This window comes from Manacus candei, unplaced genomic scaffold, assembly GCF_025592945.1.
Source record: "Manacus candei isolate 608988 ecotype Guabito, Panama unplaced genomic scaffold, ASM2559294v1 h1tg000067l, whole genome shotgun sequence".
In the NCBI taxonomy this organism is placed as follows: Eukaryota; Metazoa; Chordata; class Aves; order Passeriformes; family Pipridae; genus Manacus; species Manacus candei.
This window is the reverse complement of record NW_026138115.1, coordinates 11,423,823-11,441,963: the sequence shown is the minus strand read 5'-3', so window position 1 is coordinate 11,441,963 and position 18,141 is coordinate 11,423,823. Positions and strand designations below refer to the sequence as shown.

At 39.7% G+C, this 18,141-nt stretch overlaps 2 protein-coding genes across 2 annotated transcripts; one reads left to right on the top strand and one right to left on the bottom strand.

Moving 5' to 3' along the window:
- Positions 1–1,156: 1,156 nt before the first annotated feature.
- On the bottom strand, positions 1,157–6,430 carry TRAPPC6B (trafficking protein particle complex subunit 6B). The gene is made up of 6 exons (XM_051806567.1): positions 5,921–6,430; positions 5,774–5,841; positions 4,708–4,825; positions 3,112–3,195; positions 1,972–2,065; positions 1,157–1,329 (listed from the first exon to the last, which is right to left on the bottom strand). The coding sequence occupies exons 1-6, from the start codon at positions 5,999–6,001 to the stop codon at positions 1,298–1,300; spliced, it is 477 nt and encodes a 158-aa protein (XP_051662527.1). The 5' UTR covers positions 6,002–6,430; the 3' UTR covers positions 1,157–1,297.
- A 522-nt stretch (positions 6,431–6,952) lies between these two features.
- Positions 6,953–17,401, top strand: PNN (pinin, desmosome associated protein). Its single transcript, XM_051806491.1, has 9 exons — positions 6,953–7,119; positions 7,342–7,413; positions 8,253–8,321; positions 9,473–9,545; positions 9,629–9,723; positions 11,667–11,748; positions 13,590–13,745; positions 13,828–13,966; positions 15,005–17,401. The coding sequence occupies exons 1-9, from the start codon at positions 7,007–7,009 to the stop codon at positions 16,294–16,296; spliced, it is 2,091 nt and encodes a 696-aa protein (XP_051662451.1). The 5' UTR covers positions 6,953–7,006; the 3' UTR covers positions 16,297–17,401.
- Positions 17,402–18,141: the final 740 nt, after the last annotated feature.

The window sequence follows — 18,141 nt, the reverse complement described above, 5'->3', positions numbered from 1 at the left end:
CTACAGCTAATCTGAACTATCATTCACAGTACCTGAAAATATCAGAACTTGGTCACATCTTAAGCTGAAGTATAATAAACCCCTGGTTATCATATTTATAGTCTCTAGCTTGCCAGCTTGTGACAGCTTTCTAGAAAAGGCTTGATCCATTATAAGTTTCAGACCTTTCCTAGAACTTACGAAAGAACAGTTTCCACTGTTCTTGCCCACCATACTACTGTACAACATACACTTCTCCCAACACGGAAGGTAGTTGTGTATCAAAGGTGTCATTTTAATATGTGACCTCTTCTAATTAGCCTGTTATTTACTGGTCTCAAAACCAGAAACTGAATCACTATCACAAGGCATTCTCATGCTTCTGAATAAACACTGTTTCTATTGTGATGCATTTGAAAGTAAGTATAAGGCCTGAACCTGCCAACAGAAAAGTCTTACAGCAAAATTCATTAGAAGTTTTAACAAGATGTTTTCATGCTTACCTACAGCAAGATATGTATTGTTATGCAAATCTTGTAACAAGTATCTAGCAAACTCCAGTGTCCTCAAGAGTCTTGGTGATGTCTTTATAGCTTCTTTCAGGCCTAATCATCTTCCTGCACACACTCATTACAGAAGTGATCCATAGTTAGCAATTAAAAGCAAGTACATTAATATCAAGTTTATGTACAACAAGCTAGAACAAATTTCCTTCTTGGCCAGTACAGATAACCTTAGGTGTAAAATCATTCTGACACCAAAAAAAAAGGTGCTAATTTTAAGGAGGTAGGAGAAACTGTTTAACTATGGAGAAGTAAGTTCTTGTTTCTACTGCATCATACCTACATTCCTACATGCCACATGCCCCATTCCGACACTGGCTCCGTAAGAGAAATACAAAGGCAATCTCTGCTGCCTCACAGTTCAGAGTGAACAGGGAAAAACAGCAGTTGGGCATTCACATTAGGTGACACAACACACGTTAGTTTCTTATTCCAATTTCATCTTGATCAGGCTTTTACTCTGTTCTCAAACTGTGCCTCTGGTCTTCCAGATGTGCTCTCTTGGTAATTGAAATATTTTGCTGAAAACTTGTGAGTACACAGTTTTTACCATATGGACATTAATACCTTGGAATACAATAAATTTCATACCAAGACACAAGGATAGTGTTAAGTTATTTCAATGAATATTTATTACATATTTTGGAATTGTGCTGCATACTGCTATAATTTACAAGTTATATACAAGACTGAGCCAAGATACTGAATCCATACACAAAGGATTTTTAAGGTCGATACCCAGATTTGAATGTACTCTACATCTTCTGTATCATCACCTGAAATTTACCTGCAAAAAAAGCAAAGTCAGATCACATTATTACCATTAGAGTTATTTCTCCAAGTAACTATTTTCTTGTATTAATTTTTTTAGAGAAATAGTAAGGAACATCCCAATCTTACAGTTCAATTGTAAGCAATTGTGCCATTATTTAAATTTAGCATTTAAATTTTAACTCCAGCTGAAGAGCTTTTTTTTTCTTTTCTTCTTCCCTGTAAGTTGATCCATTCCCACATCACAGAAGTTAGGTCAGCCAAATTTAGAATTTGTGCACAGTCTGTGGAAAATTTTTAATCGAGCAGTAGTTACAAAGGACTTGACTTACTAACTTTCTTAATGGCTCCTGTACAGAAAGATCTTCACTTATTCAAATAGCTTTCTGGACATACATCCTTATGCATTTGATCCTTTCAAATGCAAATACAACCTTTTAGTTTTGCTTTCCACTCAACATGATGGAGGTTTATCCTCTGTCAGTATTTTCTAAATACCAAAGCATTTAGTGGAAAGCCATATCCTGAAGTTCATATGGATTTCTATAGCCCAGCAGCTTCAAACTAATCCCACCTTGATAAATGCTTATACAGTGATGAAATCAGCCAGGAAAGTTATAAAGTGAACTAGTAATTGAATACTCCAAGAACTACTTACATGCAGGCATTGATGAAACTTCAGCTGTTACAATACTCTTTATTCCCAAATTCGATAGGCCTCCTCTGATTAGTCCACAGGTAAAAGCTAAATACTAAGTACAAAGTTGCTCTTTAAATAAGGGTAAAGGCTGAAGCTTATTGATAAAGATTGAAACTAAGTATTCAAGCACAAGACTTGGACAATAGAAAGCTATGGAAGTTTTGTTTGGTGCTTGAGAGACCTTGTCAGGTCTCTAATGGACAAAAGCTCCAGTATTTGGTAGAGCAGAGCTCACAACACAGGTTGCCCTTGTTAGAGGCACTATTCTGAGTTACTTGTTTCTAATGCCATTAAACCTTTAGGAATTTAATATCCTTAGAACAATATTCCTAAGACTTGGTTGAAATTAGCAAGTGGCATTAAAGTCAATTAAGGAGGAACAGTGCAAGAGAGCATTTTGGCACAGGCCACATTGCAGAATACAAAGGCCGGCAGATACTTAAAATATATGTTGCAAAACAGAAGAAACATCTCACCAAACACTAAAAAAAAAAAATCCCAAGGACAGTAGCCAGCAATAAGATGATCAAGAATTAAGAAACCATAAAATGGACTGAATGTTCTATTTCTTACATCCACCTGAACCAAAGTCCTCTATAATAGATTCTGCAGAGGCATTGATTTTACTTACATGAACTATTACCCTAACTCAGCATCTGCACTCAGAACTGTTCTTAACTGGTGGAAGATCTTTCTGAACATTCCTATCAGCTCATCTCAGAAGCTTGTTCTCAGTAACAAATAGTATCTTCCAAATGTGTTTTGTAAGTTTAAAAAAGCTTCTGAAAGCACAAGCTTTCCAAAGAGAATTTGTGTAACTGCAGCAGATAGTGGCGGATAAGCCTCCACCATCAACATAACTGAAACATAGCAGCAAGTTTCTCAACAACCATGAGTGTTTCTTGCACCATAAATCAAATCCACTGTTCCAAAACAAGGTGCGTTTCCAAAAAGTACACAGGTTCTGAAAACTTATCTTTAGCTGCCCTTTTGAAGAGTTTGTATCCATTCAGTTACAAAATTTAAAGTTGTTATTATTAATAGATCAAGGAAATTCAAATCAAACCGGTAGACCCCGCATATAAAATTGAAGGGTACCTTTGGTGCATGTTCTAAATACTGCTTTCCTGCAGACATTTGTGTCAAGAGACGAAATTTATTGTCTTGGAGGACATAAATACCCTGTTTAAAAAAAGAAAAAAAATAGTTGGCTTTTAGTTGAATGTGCAGTACCTTAGAATCAACATTTCATGTGAATACATTTGATTTGTAAATATATGTTTTTATTGTCTTCATTTATCTTTATTCTTAGGCTGAAAAATGAAATTTTAGATTAAGGCATATGTGATTTAAGTTCAAATTGTATTATATACTCGCAAGGAATATCAAACCAAAAGGTACTTAATTATGAGTTTACAACAAAACTCCTAGATAATAATATGATCTCTAAAAAACGTTTATGTACATTTCTTGGAAAAGTCCTTCTGGTGCTCAGAAACAGTAGTTCTATGCCAGAGAGTCTTTAGCCATATATCAAATGCATACTGGTTTTTACATTCAAATCTCAATCTTCATCTGGTATGCAATTCACTATTCTTATTCTCAAATTCAGTGGGAATTATCTTCCTTAACAGCAGTACAGGTAACACACCTAGCAAACAATAGAATTAAAAGTCTGGTGTTTTCTACATTACAATTTTGTGTAACAATAATAAATTAGTATAATAAAAATATAATAATAAATAAATTACTTAATAATTTCTGAACATAGTATAGCTTTACCTACACCTGTCATTTTAATTTCTTTGTTAATGACTGTGCTACTTTGGAATTTCATAACCCCTGAACTTAAATGAAGTTTGTATATACAATTAAGATCTTAAGCTCAATACTGCAGCTTTCTTTGAATTAAAAAAAAGAGATTTCTAAGGTAATTATTATCTGTTAGAGTTATTACTTCATAAACAAATCACTGAAAAATAAAACCTACTTTATTTGGCACAATCTTTGTACAAATCTTCTTACTAATTGGACACAAAAGGAAAATGGTCAAAAGATAACCAAGTCTTCAATAGGAAAAAGCTTTTTTACTCTAGTAAAATGGCTCCTTAAATTATTTTGATCTTGCTTTAAGAACTGTAGCTGTTGATATAGGCAAGGACATGGATACAGCACAATGTCACCAACATGCAAATTTGAGAATTTTTTCAGCTGTTTCTTACACAAGTATGTTCACTAGAGTGAGCTGTCTCAACTGCTGAAAACTGTAAATATTCTTCAAAATAAAAAAATTACTTCAAGGCAGCCATTCTATTTAAATAGATGTTTAGACAGCAACATCACTTTTTCATTAGTTTTCTACTAACATATAGAGATACATAAAAATGTTCTTGTTTAAATGTTAATCAACTGTAACCACTCCTGCCCTCTATGTAACTCTGCAACAGTGCATATGAAATTCAAAGCACTGAGTCTTTTCAAACGGAGTGGCAATAAAGACATCACTAGCATCATTACATTGTATTCTGAAGCTACATGAATATTACAAAACCCTGCTTTTTAAACAAAACAAATAAGAGCATTTCAGGTTTCTTATCAGGTAATTCATTCCAGACCAAGAAAAACAAAAATGAAATAGCAATTCAAAAGTCATATTGATTTTGTAAGTTAAATCTTATTCTACAGCATTAGTACCTGATGATTAGTCCTTAGGTTATCTATTTGTTTTTTGAATACAGTTGTCCAAAAATCTTTGCAAATGAACTTCATAATATCTAATTCATCCTTGAACCTGGCAGTATCTTTTGTAAACCTAAGAAATAAGTGAGACATGTATCAATAATGATGGTACACACATCACTAATTAAACAGAAAAACAAATTTTTAAAAATGGTACTATGCAACATTATTTTTGAGGCTGTTACAGAAATTAGTTTTCCAGCCATTGTACAGCATCATTCCAGCATCACTCTGCATTCATCAAGTATTTTAACTTAAGAGCAACACAGTCTTATCTTAATATCTGCAACGTGATAGCAGAATAAATTGTTTTAATGCCATGATTACTAAAGATGACTGACATACACAAAGATACAAAGCACTCCATTTTATCTTCTGTGTACACATTTAATTGAAGATAAAACACTCATACCTATACTACTGCTTGGAAGGAATCCTTCTAATATGCAAAAAAGCTCTAACACATAGGAACAAACACGTAAAACTTGTTCCTGTTTTTCAAAAAGGGAGATCTCTCTCTTGCTTATTTCAGCTTTCTCTCCCTTTATCCTCCTTGAGGGTCTTCATCTGGCACAACAGCACCACTTTGTTGAATGAAAGCATCACTTCAGAAGACCAAGAGTCTCCACACGATCCTGGAACGAGGGCGCTGAAGTTGCACCGCGGGTCCCCAAAGGGCCCGAGCAAACAAGGCAGGAACGAGCTCGGTAGCCAAGTTACAAGGACTGGGAGCGCTTTGCAGAAACGAAACAGAGTAGCAGCCAAACATAAAATTACGTTTAAGAAGTAAATCAGAAAGATAATAAGATCATGAAACGTACCAGAACAGGAAACATGCAAAAGTCTACACAAAGTGAAACTAAAGATGAGTATTAAAAGTAACCGTATACCCTGACTCAGTTTTCATGACGGGAAGCACCAGGCAAATGCATACTCCAAAAGTGTCCTGTGACACTCAAACACAGGTGCCCATCAGAATGGGATTCCAAAACAGAAGATGCCGGGGGCCGGAGGGACTCACCTCTCGATGAGCCCCTGTCCGACGCGGAAGCCCATGCTCTCCAGCTTGGTGGTGCAGCGCCCATTCTCCTGCAAGACACAACGCGCCGCCACCGCGTCAGCCCCGGCGGCTGCCGGGCGGCCCTGGCACGGCCCCAGCCCCACTCACCCCTTCGCCCTGCTCGGCGGCGCGGTACAGCCCCGCCACCATCTCGCTGTGCAGCAGCAGGAACAGCGCCTCGTCCGCCATCGCCGCTGCGGGACCTTCGCCCCTTTCGGGCGGGCCCGGACACCGCAGGAACTCCCGGCCGAGGCGGGGCGGCCAAGCAGCGCGGCCGAGACGGCTCTCCCCGCCGGGGAAGCGCTGGGAAAGGGGCTCTCGCGTTATGGGTCTGCAGAGCCCGCGGGCTCGGGCAGCGCTAGGCCCAGGACCGGAGGTAAACGCGCCTCCTCCTGCGGAGCTTTTCCCGCCCGCCCTACTGCTGACAGCGGGCGGGGCGGGTGTGTATCACTGCCCCCGGGGACAGCGCCCGTGCCTTCGTCTGCCCGCCGCGGAGAACCGGCAGCGGCGCCGGCTGCTGCCGGGGAACAGCGCGGTTTACAGCCTGGCCGCCGCCCCGGGCGCCAGGAATAACGCCCAGTTCGGAGTTTCCCCACCGCAGGCCGAGCCGGGCCGGGCCTCTCCCGCGGGCGGGAGCTGAGGGCAGGCGCGACCTCAGCCTCAGCCAGGCCTCAGAAACGGCCCCGCCTATTGGCTCGCCGCGCACGGCTGCTTTTGATAGGGCAGCGGTGATTGGCCCCCGCCCGAGCCGCGCGCGTGCCGGCTGGTCAGCCCCATAGAGAGAGGGAAGGCAGGACGCGTCCCGGGTGGGCGGGAACGAGCGTCCGCGAAGTGGTTTTCTGACCGGGCTACAGGAAAACGACGCCCTGAGTTCTCATTGGTGCTGTGTGTGTCAGTCCGACGGCCCCTTTCACTGATTCGCGGAGCTGGCACGCAGAGCCTTCCTCTAGTTGGGCGGCTGGGGTGCCAGTCAGCCTCTGGGTCCTGTGATTGGTGAGAGCCTATGGAGATCCTTTGCCGCGGGGCGTGTCCTTTCCGCTCGTGCCCGATGATTGGTGCTCAGAGGGCGCCGCCGAGTCGCGATTGGCTGTGCCGGCCTGGCCCGCGGCCGCGGAGTGGGCGGGGCCCGTTCCCCTCCCTTCCTTTCCCAGCGGTGCCTCGCGCGGGGCCCGGCCAGGCCGCGCGGCGGGCGGGATGGCGGTGGCGGTGCGCGCGCTCCAGGAGCAGCTGGAGAAAGCCAAGGAGAGCCTCAAGCACGTGGACGAGAATATTCGCAAGCTCACGGGCCGGGACCCCAATGATGTGAGGTGAGGCGAGAAGCGCCGGGCGCGCCGGTGGCCCGCGGAGGGAAGAAGGGCCGGGCGGGGGGTGCGCGGCGGGCCCGAATCGCGGGCGGCGCGGAGCTGCCCGCGGGCCCCGCGCCCTCTGTGGACTGGGCGTGGCGGCAGCTCTGCCCCCGGCGAGAGGGCACGGCCGCGGACACGTCGGGCCGGGCGGGCATCACTAACAGCGGCCGCCGTCTCTTGCAGGCCCCCCCAGAACAGGTTGTTAGCCCTCACAGGCCCCGGTGGAGGTAGAGGACGCGGGAGCTTATTGCTAAGGTAAGGAGGCGCAGAACGGGGGGTCGGGTTCCCCCCACCCGTTCCCTGGCGGTGCTGCCCTTTCGCTTTGGTGTTGCGTGTTTCTCGTTTGCCCCCGCTCCTCTCTGTACTCCTGTTTCAGTGAGCACCAGAGCTGCCCGACAGGACTTCGGTGTTTAAATTTGAAGTGCTTTTTCGTTTTGAGTTACAACAAGTTTAAACTGGTGGCCTTCCCCAACCCTTTCAGCTGTTAAATGTAAGGGGGGGGGGACATCACATTTCAAGGCAGGAGTTGTGTTGTGTCTGGGACGTTGTCTCTTTGAAATCTGTCAGGATCAATCTCTTGGTAATTAAGAAACTGGTAGGTGCTCCAGGAGGAATGGGAAGAGTTGAAGTGGGCAGGAATTTTAAAATACGTTTAGATAAAATCACTAGTCTTTCATTGTGGCTTTTCCTTTCTTATTTCTCCTTTTCTCTCCCCACTCCACCAAGTAGAATGAGAAGAACAATTTTTGTTCAGCAGTTCTTAATGGAGCATGTATTGGATTTTTCATTGAAGTTCAGTATTAAGCTGCTGGTGTAGGCTTAATACATTTTGAATACGATTGCAAATACGATCATTTGAGCATAATGGGGTCCTTGTTTGACTGTAGTTACTCAGTTAAATGCAGAAATTCAAGGTTCACAAGCAGTATGTTGGAACACTTTATTGCAGTAGCAATAGTAAACAGTGATATAACTGAGCAAAACTTTTGTTTACATCATGACCACAAAGCCAAAATACAGTTGAATTGTGCAGCCTTAAGGTGGCTCTAGGGTTAACCTAACCTGTTCTGAGATCACAAATGTTTTCTTTTTAGGCGTGGATTCTCTGATAGTGGAGGAGGACCCCCAGCCAAACAGAGGGATCTTGAAGGTGCATCCAGTAGGTGGGTGCAAAAACTGATGCAGAGAACTTGCTTTTCAGAATGAGAATTTGTAACAGTAAATCAATAACTGTTAATAACTGATGACTTTCACTGTCTTCTTTGGAGATTACGTATTCAAGACTTGTTGGAATTAATTTGCATGATAGCAAAATGATGAAATCTTTTTCATACCTTAGAGCAATATAAAGATGGTAGCACTAATATAATGATATAGCAATACAAGGACACGTGGAATTTTCTGTTTTACTGGATGTTCAATTTGCTGTATTAGTTCTGCTTAGTAGCCATGTTTGTTTACAGTAAACATAACTTGAATTATAATTGAAATCTCTTCAATAAATTGAATGCAGGCAGTCTGACAATGGACTCAAATTTTGAGTTTTCACATCTGGATGCAAATCCATCAGATGTGACTGATAACAGTGAGCTTAAGTGCTGTGGGCACTTAATGTGCAGTGGTAGTTCTTGGCCAAAGCAAGGCTTGCTTTGGAATTTTTGAGTTAATGGAAAGTGAACACTGGGAAACAGGAAAGTACTGTGCCACAAAGATGAAATTTGGCTTTGTGCCATAAAGCCAAATAACTTCTATTTAAATTATTTATTTTAATTTGTATTTTATTTAAATTATTTTTTTAGATTGTTTTTTGTTAAAACCTTAGTTCATTCATGTTCTCAGATGCTAATCCTTCTGCCCCTCTTCACTCGTTTTTTAGGTATTTGGCTAGGTAACTTAAATAGCATTTCCCATTTGAGAAATCATACCAACCTTTCTACCTCAATGCATTTCAATCTGTCTAGTGATCCCTTTATACCAGTAGCCATTTTAGAGGGTCAGCAAAAAGGAAAGTGCTAAAATTTAAAACAAGAAATAAATTCCAAATGTATTCTACCATCTCAAATATGGTGGTGTTGTGAAGTCTTGTGTTTTGCTTTACTGTGCAAGTTGTGTTAAAATTTGAACTATTTTGTCTCAGTAATTTTCACCGATAGTAGAATTTGTCTGTAAAATGTTATGTACTGGTTGTTGGAAGAGTGGGGAGATTTTTCCTGGTAGTGTTGGTTCTTCTGACTTGTATTTTTCTCCTGTTAGAAGAGATGCTCTCCTAAATGACACTGTTCTCTAATGGCCACTAACACTTTTTCCTCCTCAGGCTGGGTGGAGAACGTCGGACAAGAAGAGAATCACGCCAAGAAAGCGACGCAGAGGATGATGATATTAAAAAGGTAATATATGATAAGAGGAGCTGTGCAGGAAGAAACTTACCTGCAACATGATGAACAAAGTAGTTTGCTTTTCTTTATTGTAGCCAGCGTTGCCATCTTCTGTTGTTGCTACCTCCAAAGAGCGAACACGTCGAGACCTTATACAAGATCAAAATATGGATGAGAAAGGAAAACAAAGGTATGCAGAAATCTCTAAACACTAACATGATACTTTTGAGTGCTAGCATAGGAAGTAGCTTTACATTTAAAAAGTATAACACACAGGCTGTAATGTATCAAAGATTGTGTTGAAGAGTTACCATAATGGTGTCAAATTTATTTTAAGGAATACTCTCTGAAAACACAGCAGTAACACACACATTGTTCGGTTCAGGTAACTGACAAGGAATTCTACTTCTCAGGCCCCCTACAGGAACAGGTTTGCTAATGCTGTAGTAACATTGCCTTTGAATAAAACAGAAATATATTTAGCTTTATTGGTCCATTAGCTTTTTGGACTGTTACAGTTGTCTTGGTTCATCATTTATTGTGTTGGTTGAGGGAGGCTTTTGGTGTACGTTCTTCTCCCCCCCAGCTTTTTTCTAAAACACAGTAGTTCCATCATGTGGGTTTTTTCTCTTCTTACTTTCAGACTTAGTATTGTGTGTTCAATCTGACCTTCATTTTTGCCTGCTGCTTTTTAGATTTCTCCTATATATAGATTTTTCCTATATTTTATTTGTCTCAGGGTAGCTTATTAAAATTCTCACTGAAATGCAGTTCTGTTTGTAAGAGTTGTTGGAAAAACAAATTTCCAACTGTATCCAAACTCCTTAGACTCAATCTGCTTCAGACTGCAAGTCACCTGGTGCAATAATCCATACCTCAAATAAACAGAAGAATGAAAACTGGAATAAGGATCTATAGAAGGCTTCTCTGATAAGGCCCACAAATCAACTGGTACAAAAAACTGGCACTTTGCTCGCTTCTTTTAGTTATCACACCACTAATGGTCTGCTCTCGCTTCCATTACCACTTTCTAACTGCTTCCCTCACAGGAAGATTTTCAAAATTCTTAGAGAACTTCCTAGAGCTTCAGGCACTAAAAGTTTGTTCCCTTAGAATTGTAGTTCTACTATTTTTCACTTCAGTAGTCTCAGGGTAGATGAGAAAACCAGTATTGGTTTCTGTATGACTTGTGGTGGAAAGAAGTTCTTTAAGAGGAGAGCATCCACTGAACTCTTGATTTTGCACAGCGTCTTCTGGGATGTCATTCATATACAAATGCACTTTGAGGGATCTTTGGCTTTCAATTCTTTATTTGTTCGTGTTTCTACTATTTAATATCCAAGTGCCTTTACCTTTCCACATCAGGTTTGAGCCAGCGTAGTAGAGTGGCACTTAGTGAAGACAGTAGCATTTCCTTTCTCTCTTAATCAGGAAAAAGGTCAAGGCAAATAAGAGGCTCTGCCTCTTGTTGTACAGACTTAATTTGGGATTAAATGGAAGGAGAGAAAAGTTGAAAGTCAAGAATCCAGTTCTTGTTCTGAAGAAGGGAATTTGTTGAAGAATTTTACTTATTTTTCTCAAAACAACACCTAATTGGATGAGAGCACTGGCTTCATCCCACAGTGCAGTGTCTCATTGTTAGGCAACTGAGATAGATAAGCTTTCACTCCCCTGTGGCTCCATTTCTCCTTAATCCTGTAAGCAGGTTGTGGACAGGGGAGTTTATGTTTTTCAGAAAGCGCAGTGACCTTCCAGTTTGCTGCCTTATTGATAGCTCCCACTGTATTTACTTGAATCTTTTTTTCTTCAGTACTCTCTTCTTTAGGATTTTTTTATAATATTTCCTTAGTGTAATTATTTCTAGATGAAAAACGTGCAGGCTTCCAATTTTCCCAGTGCCGTGTTATGGATAAGATCTGTGTCTTACACTTAAGCAAAATGATATGTCACTGTAACTTATATCCTTGACTGTTGGCACAGTTAATATGTCTTCTATTGCTAATGGCCTTGAGTAATACTGAGTCTTTAAAAATAAATATCTTCAAGGTGGAAAGTTTCTCTGATTGTTTATGCAAATAAAAATCTTAGTACTTGAACTGAATCTCAAATACCTTTTTGTTGTTTGTTTTTCAGGAATCGACGTATATTTGGCTTGTTGATGGGCACTCTTCAGAAATTTAAACAGGAATCCTCAGTCGCTATTGCTACTGAGAGGGTATCTCATTTTAAGTTCTATCAGATTGTAAATAATAAAGCAAAATTGTGTGGTTAAGCTACTTCAAATAGGAATGAAAGTTCCCTTGCAGGTGCAGCAAATTGGTGAGAGTACATGTAGGTTTTTGTTTGGCTTAGGTCAGGGAATGGGGGTGGGAGGCAGGATAGGGGCTCTAACTATGACTTTGTAACACTATTTATGACCTTTGCAGAAGTGAAAAGGCAGAGTTTGGTGGATTTTTTTTTTATTAATGTACATTTTAAAAACATGTAAAGCACAAAATAGATTTATCTTTTTTCTTGTTCATGTTATGGAGGATCATTTCAAAGTAAATGGAATTTAATCAGGTAACTATTTAAAAGGTCATAGACTACTTCTGGAAATAATGATGACGTGGTATTGTTGAAGCAGTGCCTATCCTGGTGTGTTCCAGATGTTTAAATTATAACCACGTGTACAGAAATTTGGGGTCGTATTATGCTGTCTGTTTGTATAAAAATGCCTTCCCCTTTTCAGTGTGGATTACAAGAATCTCTTTTTTTTCATAAATGATTATGTGATTGCACTGAAGTAAAGGCTTTGCATAGCTTAATGATTACCTCAAAATTGTATTTAAGATGGTGGTAACTTTATTCCTAGTATGCCTTTTTAAATTATGAAGGATATTGTATTTGTTTGCTGTTGCCCCAAATGCGTTATTCAGTTAATACTAATGATCTTTAGATTAAAAATAATGTTTGAAAGTTCTCCTTTCAGCAGTTTAGTGGAAGCAGATAGAAAGTCTTTGAATTTAGAATCTTTTCTGTGTAGTGTTAGCATGGCTGACTTGCACTGCTGGTATTGATTACTTTCAGATTCAGTATTTGGGTCATTTAGCTAACTTGTCATGCGGCACATAAGACTAAAGTTCACTTTTGCCTGCTTGCTTTAGAAGAAACTGTTGATTAGGATGGTCCAGAAACATGGAGTCCTTATCTATTTTATAGTAGTAGGTGTTTGCACAAAGAGACCTTGAGGAGTTACTTCCCTTTGCAAAATTTTTCTGAGAATTCATATAGACATTTTTCTCTTCTTACGTATAAACTTGCTATAAATCAAAGTAGAGGCCTGAGGAGTTTTATGATAAAGCTATTTTGTTGTTTAGGCACTAAATTCTGGGGTTTTTTTAGACAATTATTGTACAATCTGAGCATATGGCAGTCTAGGGCATGAGAACAGGGCATTCCTTGATTATAGTAATATGTCTAATTAGCAGTGAATATACTGGAAGTATTTACAAACTAATTTGTTTTGTTGGTCACAAACACCAGTCTGCAGTCCTTCATTTGTTTTGGGGGGAGTTGTTTTTTTCTCTCATAAGTGGGAAATCTACGTGGCTTCCCTGATACCTGAAATACATTTCTTTTATTTTTCTGCCATTGAGGGGAAAAAACCCCACAGAATATTCTGAGCTGGAAGGGACCCACAAGGATCATCTAGACCAGCTCTTCAATGAATGACCCTTACAGGGATTGAACCCACAATCTTGGCAATATTAACACCAGGCTCTACCCAACTGAGATAATCTCAGCTTATATTGAAAATTCAAATCCAAGTGGTATGATAGAAAAGCAGACAGAAATTCACAGGGCCCCATAATTTTATTGTTAAACCAATAAAAAATTAGGCACCAGCAAGCAATGATGCTCTTTTCTTCTGTTACCTCTAATTTAGGCGATATTTCTTCATGTGTTTTTAGGAATGTCTTTAATGGTGTAAATAATTCAAAATTTTCAAGTGGACCAAACTAGAACGCTTTCTTGATGTAGGAAAAAATTCACATATTTCTTTATTTATCTTAGCAAAAGAGACGACAAGAAATTGAACAAAAACTTGAAGTGCAGGCTGAGGAAGAAAGAAAGCAAGTTGAAAATGAGAGGCGAGAACTGTTTGAAGAAAGACGTGCTAAACAGACAGAGCTGCGATTACTTGAGCAAAAGGTTGAGCTTGCTCAGTTGGTGAGTTTTAGTTTTGTTCTTGATCTTTCGCTTGTTTAAACTATTTTTGTGTATCTCAGGATGATTTACTTTCATTTCTCAGCAAGAAGAATGGAATGAACATAATGCTAAAATAATTAAATACATAAGAACAAAGACAAAACCCCATTTATTCTACATACCTGGCAGAATGTGTCCTGCTACGCAGAAGTTGATGGAAGAGTCACAGAAAAAGATGAATGGTAAGTGGTCTTTGTGATACAAAGGCCTTCGTTCTTACCTCCCTTTGTTTGCCAAACAAATGTAAGTCTCTGTTTAAATACATGAATTTCATGCTTAGGACAAACTGTATGTTTTTACACGGGTGTTCATCATAAGTGAACATTATTCTTTCAGTGACTTATTTTTTTATGGGGTGTGATTTGATTCTGTTCCAAGAAGTGAAAAGATGTGTATGCACAGTCTCAGAGGTATGTGTTTAAAACATAGTCCTTTATATTAGCTTTAGTACCAAGATGTATGCCAGTACAGTAACTTAGTCTTTAAAAAGGCAAATTCTGTGGTTTGAAAACCAAGGAAACGCAGGTGTTTACAGAGCATTTGAGAAGTGTTTTCTTAAGCACAACACTGGAACTTTATGATTATTTTTTTTTTCTTTTTATCTCAATGTGTGTTCATTTCTGTTTCACAGGATGCCTATATTTTTCTTTTGGAAAACAATTTAAAATACTCCAGTTGATGGTAGTCCTACTGTTCTTTTTTTATTAAACTAAGAATATATTGGTTTGTTGGTTTTTTTTTCTTAGGAGCTTTTCTTCATTGCATGGGGTTGGGGAATAAGAGAAACTAGCTCACCTGAACAACCTACAGTAATTAAGCTTTCTTAATACCTAAACAGCTTTTTGCTGATTCTTACTATCTTTTGTTTACCTTAGGAAGTATAACCTTATTAATAGATAAATACCAGGAAAATAAGATGATATTTTGATATGCTGTTGGTTGGATTGACTTTAATGAAGTCAGAAGCTCTTTCTGTTAATTTAGATTTAGGGCTTTACGTTCTAATACTCCACTGAGTTTACTGTCTCCTTTGCTTTGTTTTTGTAAGGTAACTAGCAATCTTTTTCATCATGAACCAATGGCTTGCTACTTCAGAAGGAATAAGAACACAGTATTTATAAGTTGAACAATTTGACAACTTATTAGCTCATAGTTAAAAGGAAAATAGACTTCAGTGTCTGTAGATTATCTTAACTATTATTTATGCGTTTATTCCCTAGCACTCTTTGAAAGCAGGCGAAATGAATTTGCAGAGCAGATTAACAAAATGGAGGCCAGACCCAGAAGACAATCTGTGAAGGAAAAAGAACAGCAGGAGGTGCAGAATGAAGAAAAGAAGGAAGAACAGAACAAGGAGCAGGAAGAGGGTAAGGTGGCTCAGCAGGTGGAAGAGATGGAGACAGGTAATCAGCACAATGATGTAGAAATGGAGGAAGCAGGGGAGGAAAAGGGAAAAATAGGTTCAGGGTCAGGGCATAGTGATGCAGAGAAAGAACAGGAAGAGGATGAACAGAAACATGATGTGGAGTTTAAAGTAGAGGAGACTACTGAAGTGAGGGAGAATGACAAGCAACAGGATGGTCAGCATGAGGCAGTCACAGTTATAAAAGTGGAAAGTGAAAACGTTCAGCCAGTGGATAATGAGCAGGACGTGGCTGAAATGAATGACGCAGATAGTGTAGAACCTGTAGAAAATGAAAATGGCAAAGAAGGAGAACCAGCGACAGAGTGTGATGCTCAGCCAGAAAAAGTGTGTAATGTTCCTTCTCCCAAGAAGGAGAAAGGTATCAAAACAGAAAATAAAGCTGAACTTGAAGAAATGCAGGAGAAAGCTCCTGAAGCTCAGACAGAACCTGTGGCTGAGGCTCTGTCTCAGCCGCACTCTGAGCCACTACCACAGTCACCTCAGTTGTCTCAGTCCACTCAGGATATAGAGCCCCAGGCAGACAAGGATGAAAATGCTGTGGTGTCTGTAAAGGTGGTTGAAGCACAGGCAGAGCAGAATCAAACACTGAGTGTAGAAAGTAAGAGTAAGACCAGGAGTAGAAGCAGGGGTAGGGCAGGAAACAAAACTGGTAAGAGTCATAGCCGCAGCAGCAGCAGTAGTAGCAGTAGTACTTCAAGCAGTACTACTAGTGCAAGTAGTTCCAGCACTGGCAGCAGTACCAGTCGGAGTAGTTCCACCAGCAGCAGCACTACAAGTGGAAGTACTAGCAGGGATAGTAGCAGCAGTAGCTCTAGTAGTAGTGAAAGTAGAAGTCGAAGCCGAGGAAGAGGGCATAACAGAGATAGAAAACGCAGAAGGAGCACGGACAGGAAGCGAAGGGATGCTTCAGGAGTAGATAGAAGTCACAAGTCCTCAAAAGGTGGGAGTAGAGATACCAAAAGCTCAAAGGATAAAAGTTCAAGGTCTGACAGAAAAAGGTCAATATCAGAAAGTAGTCGGTCAGGCAAGAGAACTTCACGGAGTGAAAGAGACCGTAAATCAGACAGGAAAGACAAAAGGCGTTAACAGAAGAGACCAAGCTTCCTTAGCCTAATCTTTGCAGCAGAAGATTATTTGAGTGAAAGGATTCCTTGTAAGGAGGAAGAGAAGGCTGCCTTAAGAATTGCATGCTGTAAAAAATCTTTTGGAAAAATGCAGACTGTTTACCAGGCATTCTTGTACTTTTTACATAATTTTGTAAAAGGTTACTTACCAAAATTATGTGAACTTCCTGAAAATGTAAAAATAAAAGATTAACACTCCTTTGCATCTTTTTTTTTAAATATCCTGTACTCATTAAGATCTTCTGTATATTTTAATAGGTAAACCTTTTACGTAGGTGTGAGCATTTCTTCTGTATCATATACTTTTTTTTGTAGAAATAAATGTGCATTTTAAATAAATTGTTTGAGATGTCCTGTTGACAATTAAATTCCCCGTTTTAGATCATATTTAGGGAGGCAGTATTGCAGGAAATGTAAAAGTTTTACCTTTCCCCTCTATTCCTTGCAAGAATGGGAATTGTAAGACCTAGTATGGCAAATAATCTCTTCAGTGCTGGTCAGGAAGGAGAAGTAATTGATTTGGATCTATACTTTTTGCTTTCTTCTGTAATCGCGAGCGCTTAGTCAATACTATATTCCAGTCTTATAAAACCTTCCTATCCATAGGCAAGCAGTGATTAAATGGGAATGTTAACACTGGCCAAGATATCTCAAGTCAGTCTGGAAAACCACTCTTACCTGCCTTCTGCAGGTACTTTGGTAGTATTTACATCTGTATTCTGGAGACAGTTAGTCTGTTCAGTGATGATCCTTGCTTGGTGGCCAGTGGAGGAAAGACTTCAGCTTGCTCCTCAACCAGGGTTCTTTTTATTTTAGTTGCAGACTAATCTTTGATCCCTTCATACCACTAGGAATAATTACATTGCAGTGTTGGAGTTACCTGGGACTACCTAATACTAATGTTTTGTGCGTGCAAGAATGCTTTCTGAATGTATTTAATAAAACTTAAAAGTGGTATGGTGTTATCTCTGAAGGTGAATACTGGTTTTATATAATTTTGTATTGAAAACAACAGCATCTGTTGCTTTGTTCTGTACATGTGCAAATAAATGTTGCTTTGTAGACCACTCTCGATGCTTGTGATATTTTCTTTTAACAGGTGTATTACCTTGGTCTTTCTGCATTTAAAGCATGAATTGTAATTACAGGTGACTGTACCTTACATGCTCCATATTCAAAATTATTCATAAAGGCTTTAATGAATTGTCTATTAACTGAGTATGAAACACACTATAATCTGTGTTGTTTTGACAGGAGAGAATTCTATTATCTGATATGCCAAATCACAGACTAAGAAGTCCTAGAAAGATTTCAGTATGGAAAGGACATGTAAGCTTATTTTAGTGTACAAAATGCCGTATACACCCCATGTTTCTGCAACATAGAGCAGACTTTTGCAAAGTTCTAGTTTGGAGTATGTCAGGTTTTGGATTTTTCATCTGAACTCAAGAGTAGTGACAGATTTATGTGTTCTGAAGTGCTGAATGTCCTGACTTAAAGAAATGTGTCTAGCAGGGGATGGAGTGTCCTTTCAGCAAATTAGGCACAGTGAGAAAACTTCTCAGGCTTCCTCTTTTTCAATTAATTCAATACTTTATTCAGATTCTTCAGTCGATATCCTATCTGCTTCCGCTTCTCTACAAGAGTGGATTTTAGTTCTTGTCAGTAGTTTCCAACCACATTTCCTTTCCTTCAGAAGAATGTCATCATTTAATGTGCTGTCTTTTCTGAAGGACAAACTAAAGTTCAAATGCCTTACTGAACATATTAAACCCAGCATTTTACTAAAAAAAACAAAGTCTTATAC

Coding starts and splice junctions, on each gene's coding strand:
- TRAPPC6B (XM_051806567.1), bottom strand. CDS start 6,001: ATGGCGGACGAGGCGCTGTTCCTGCTGCTGCACAGCGAGATGGTGGCG. Junction 4,826..5,773: donor GGACAGGGGCTCATCGAGAG/GTGAGTCCCTCC, acceptor CTTATTTCTTAG/GTTTACAAAAGATACTGCCA. Junction 1,330..1,971: donor AGTTTCATCAATGCCTGCAT/GTAAGTAGTTCT, acceptor CTTTTTTTGCAG/GTAAATTTCAGGTGATGATA.
- PNN (XM_051806491.1), top strand. CDS start 7,007: ATGGCGGTGGCGGTGCGCGCGCTCCAGGAGCAGCTGGAGAAAGCCAAG. Junction 8,322..9,472: donor CTTGAAGGTGCATCCAGTAG/GTGGGTGCAAAA, acceptor TTTCCTCCTCAG/GCTGGGTGGAGAACGTCGGA. Junction 11,749..13,589: donor TCGCTATTGCTACTGAGAGG/GTATCTCATTTT, acceptor TATTTATCTTAG/CAAAAGAGACGACAAGAAAT.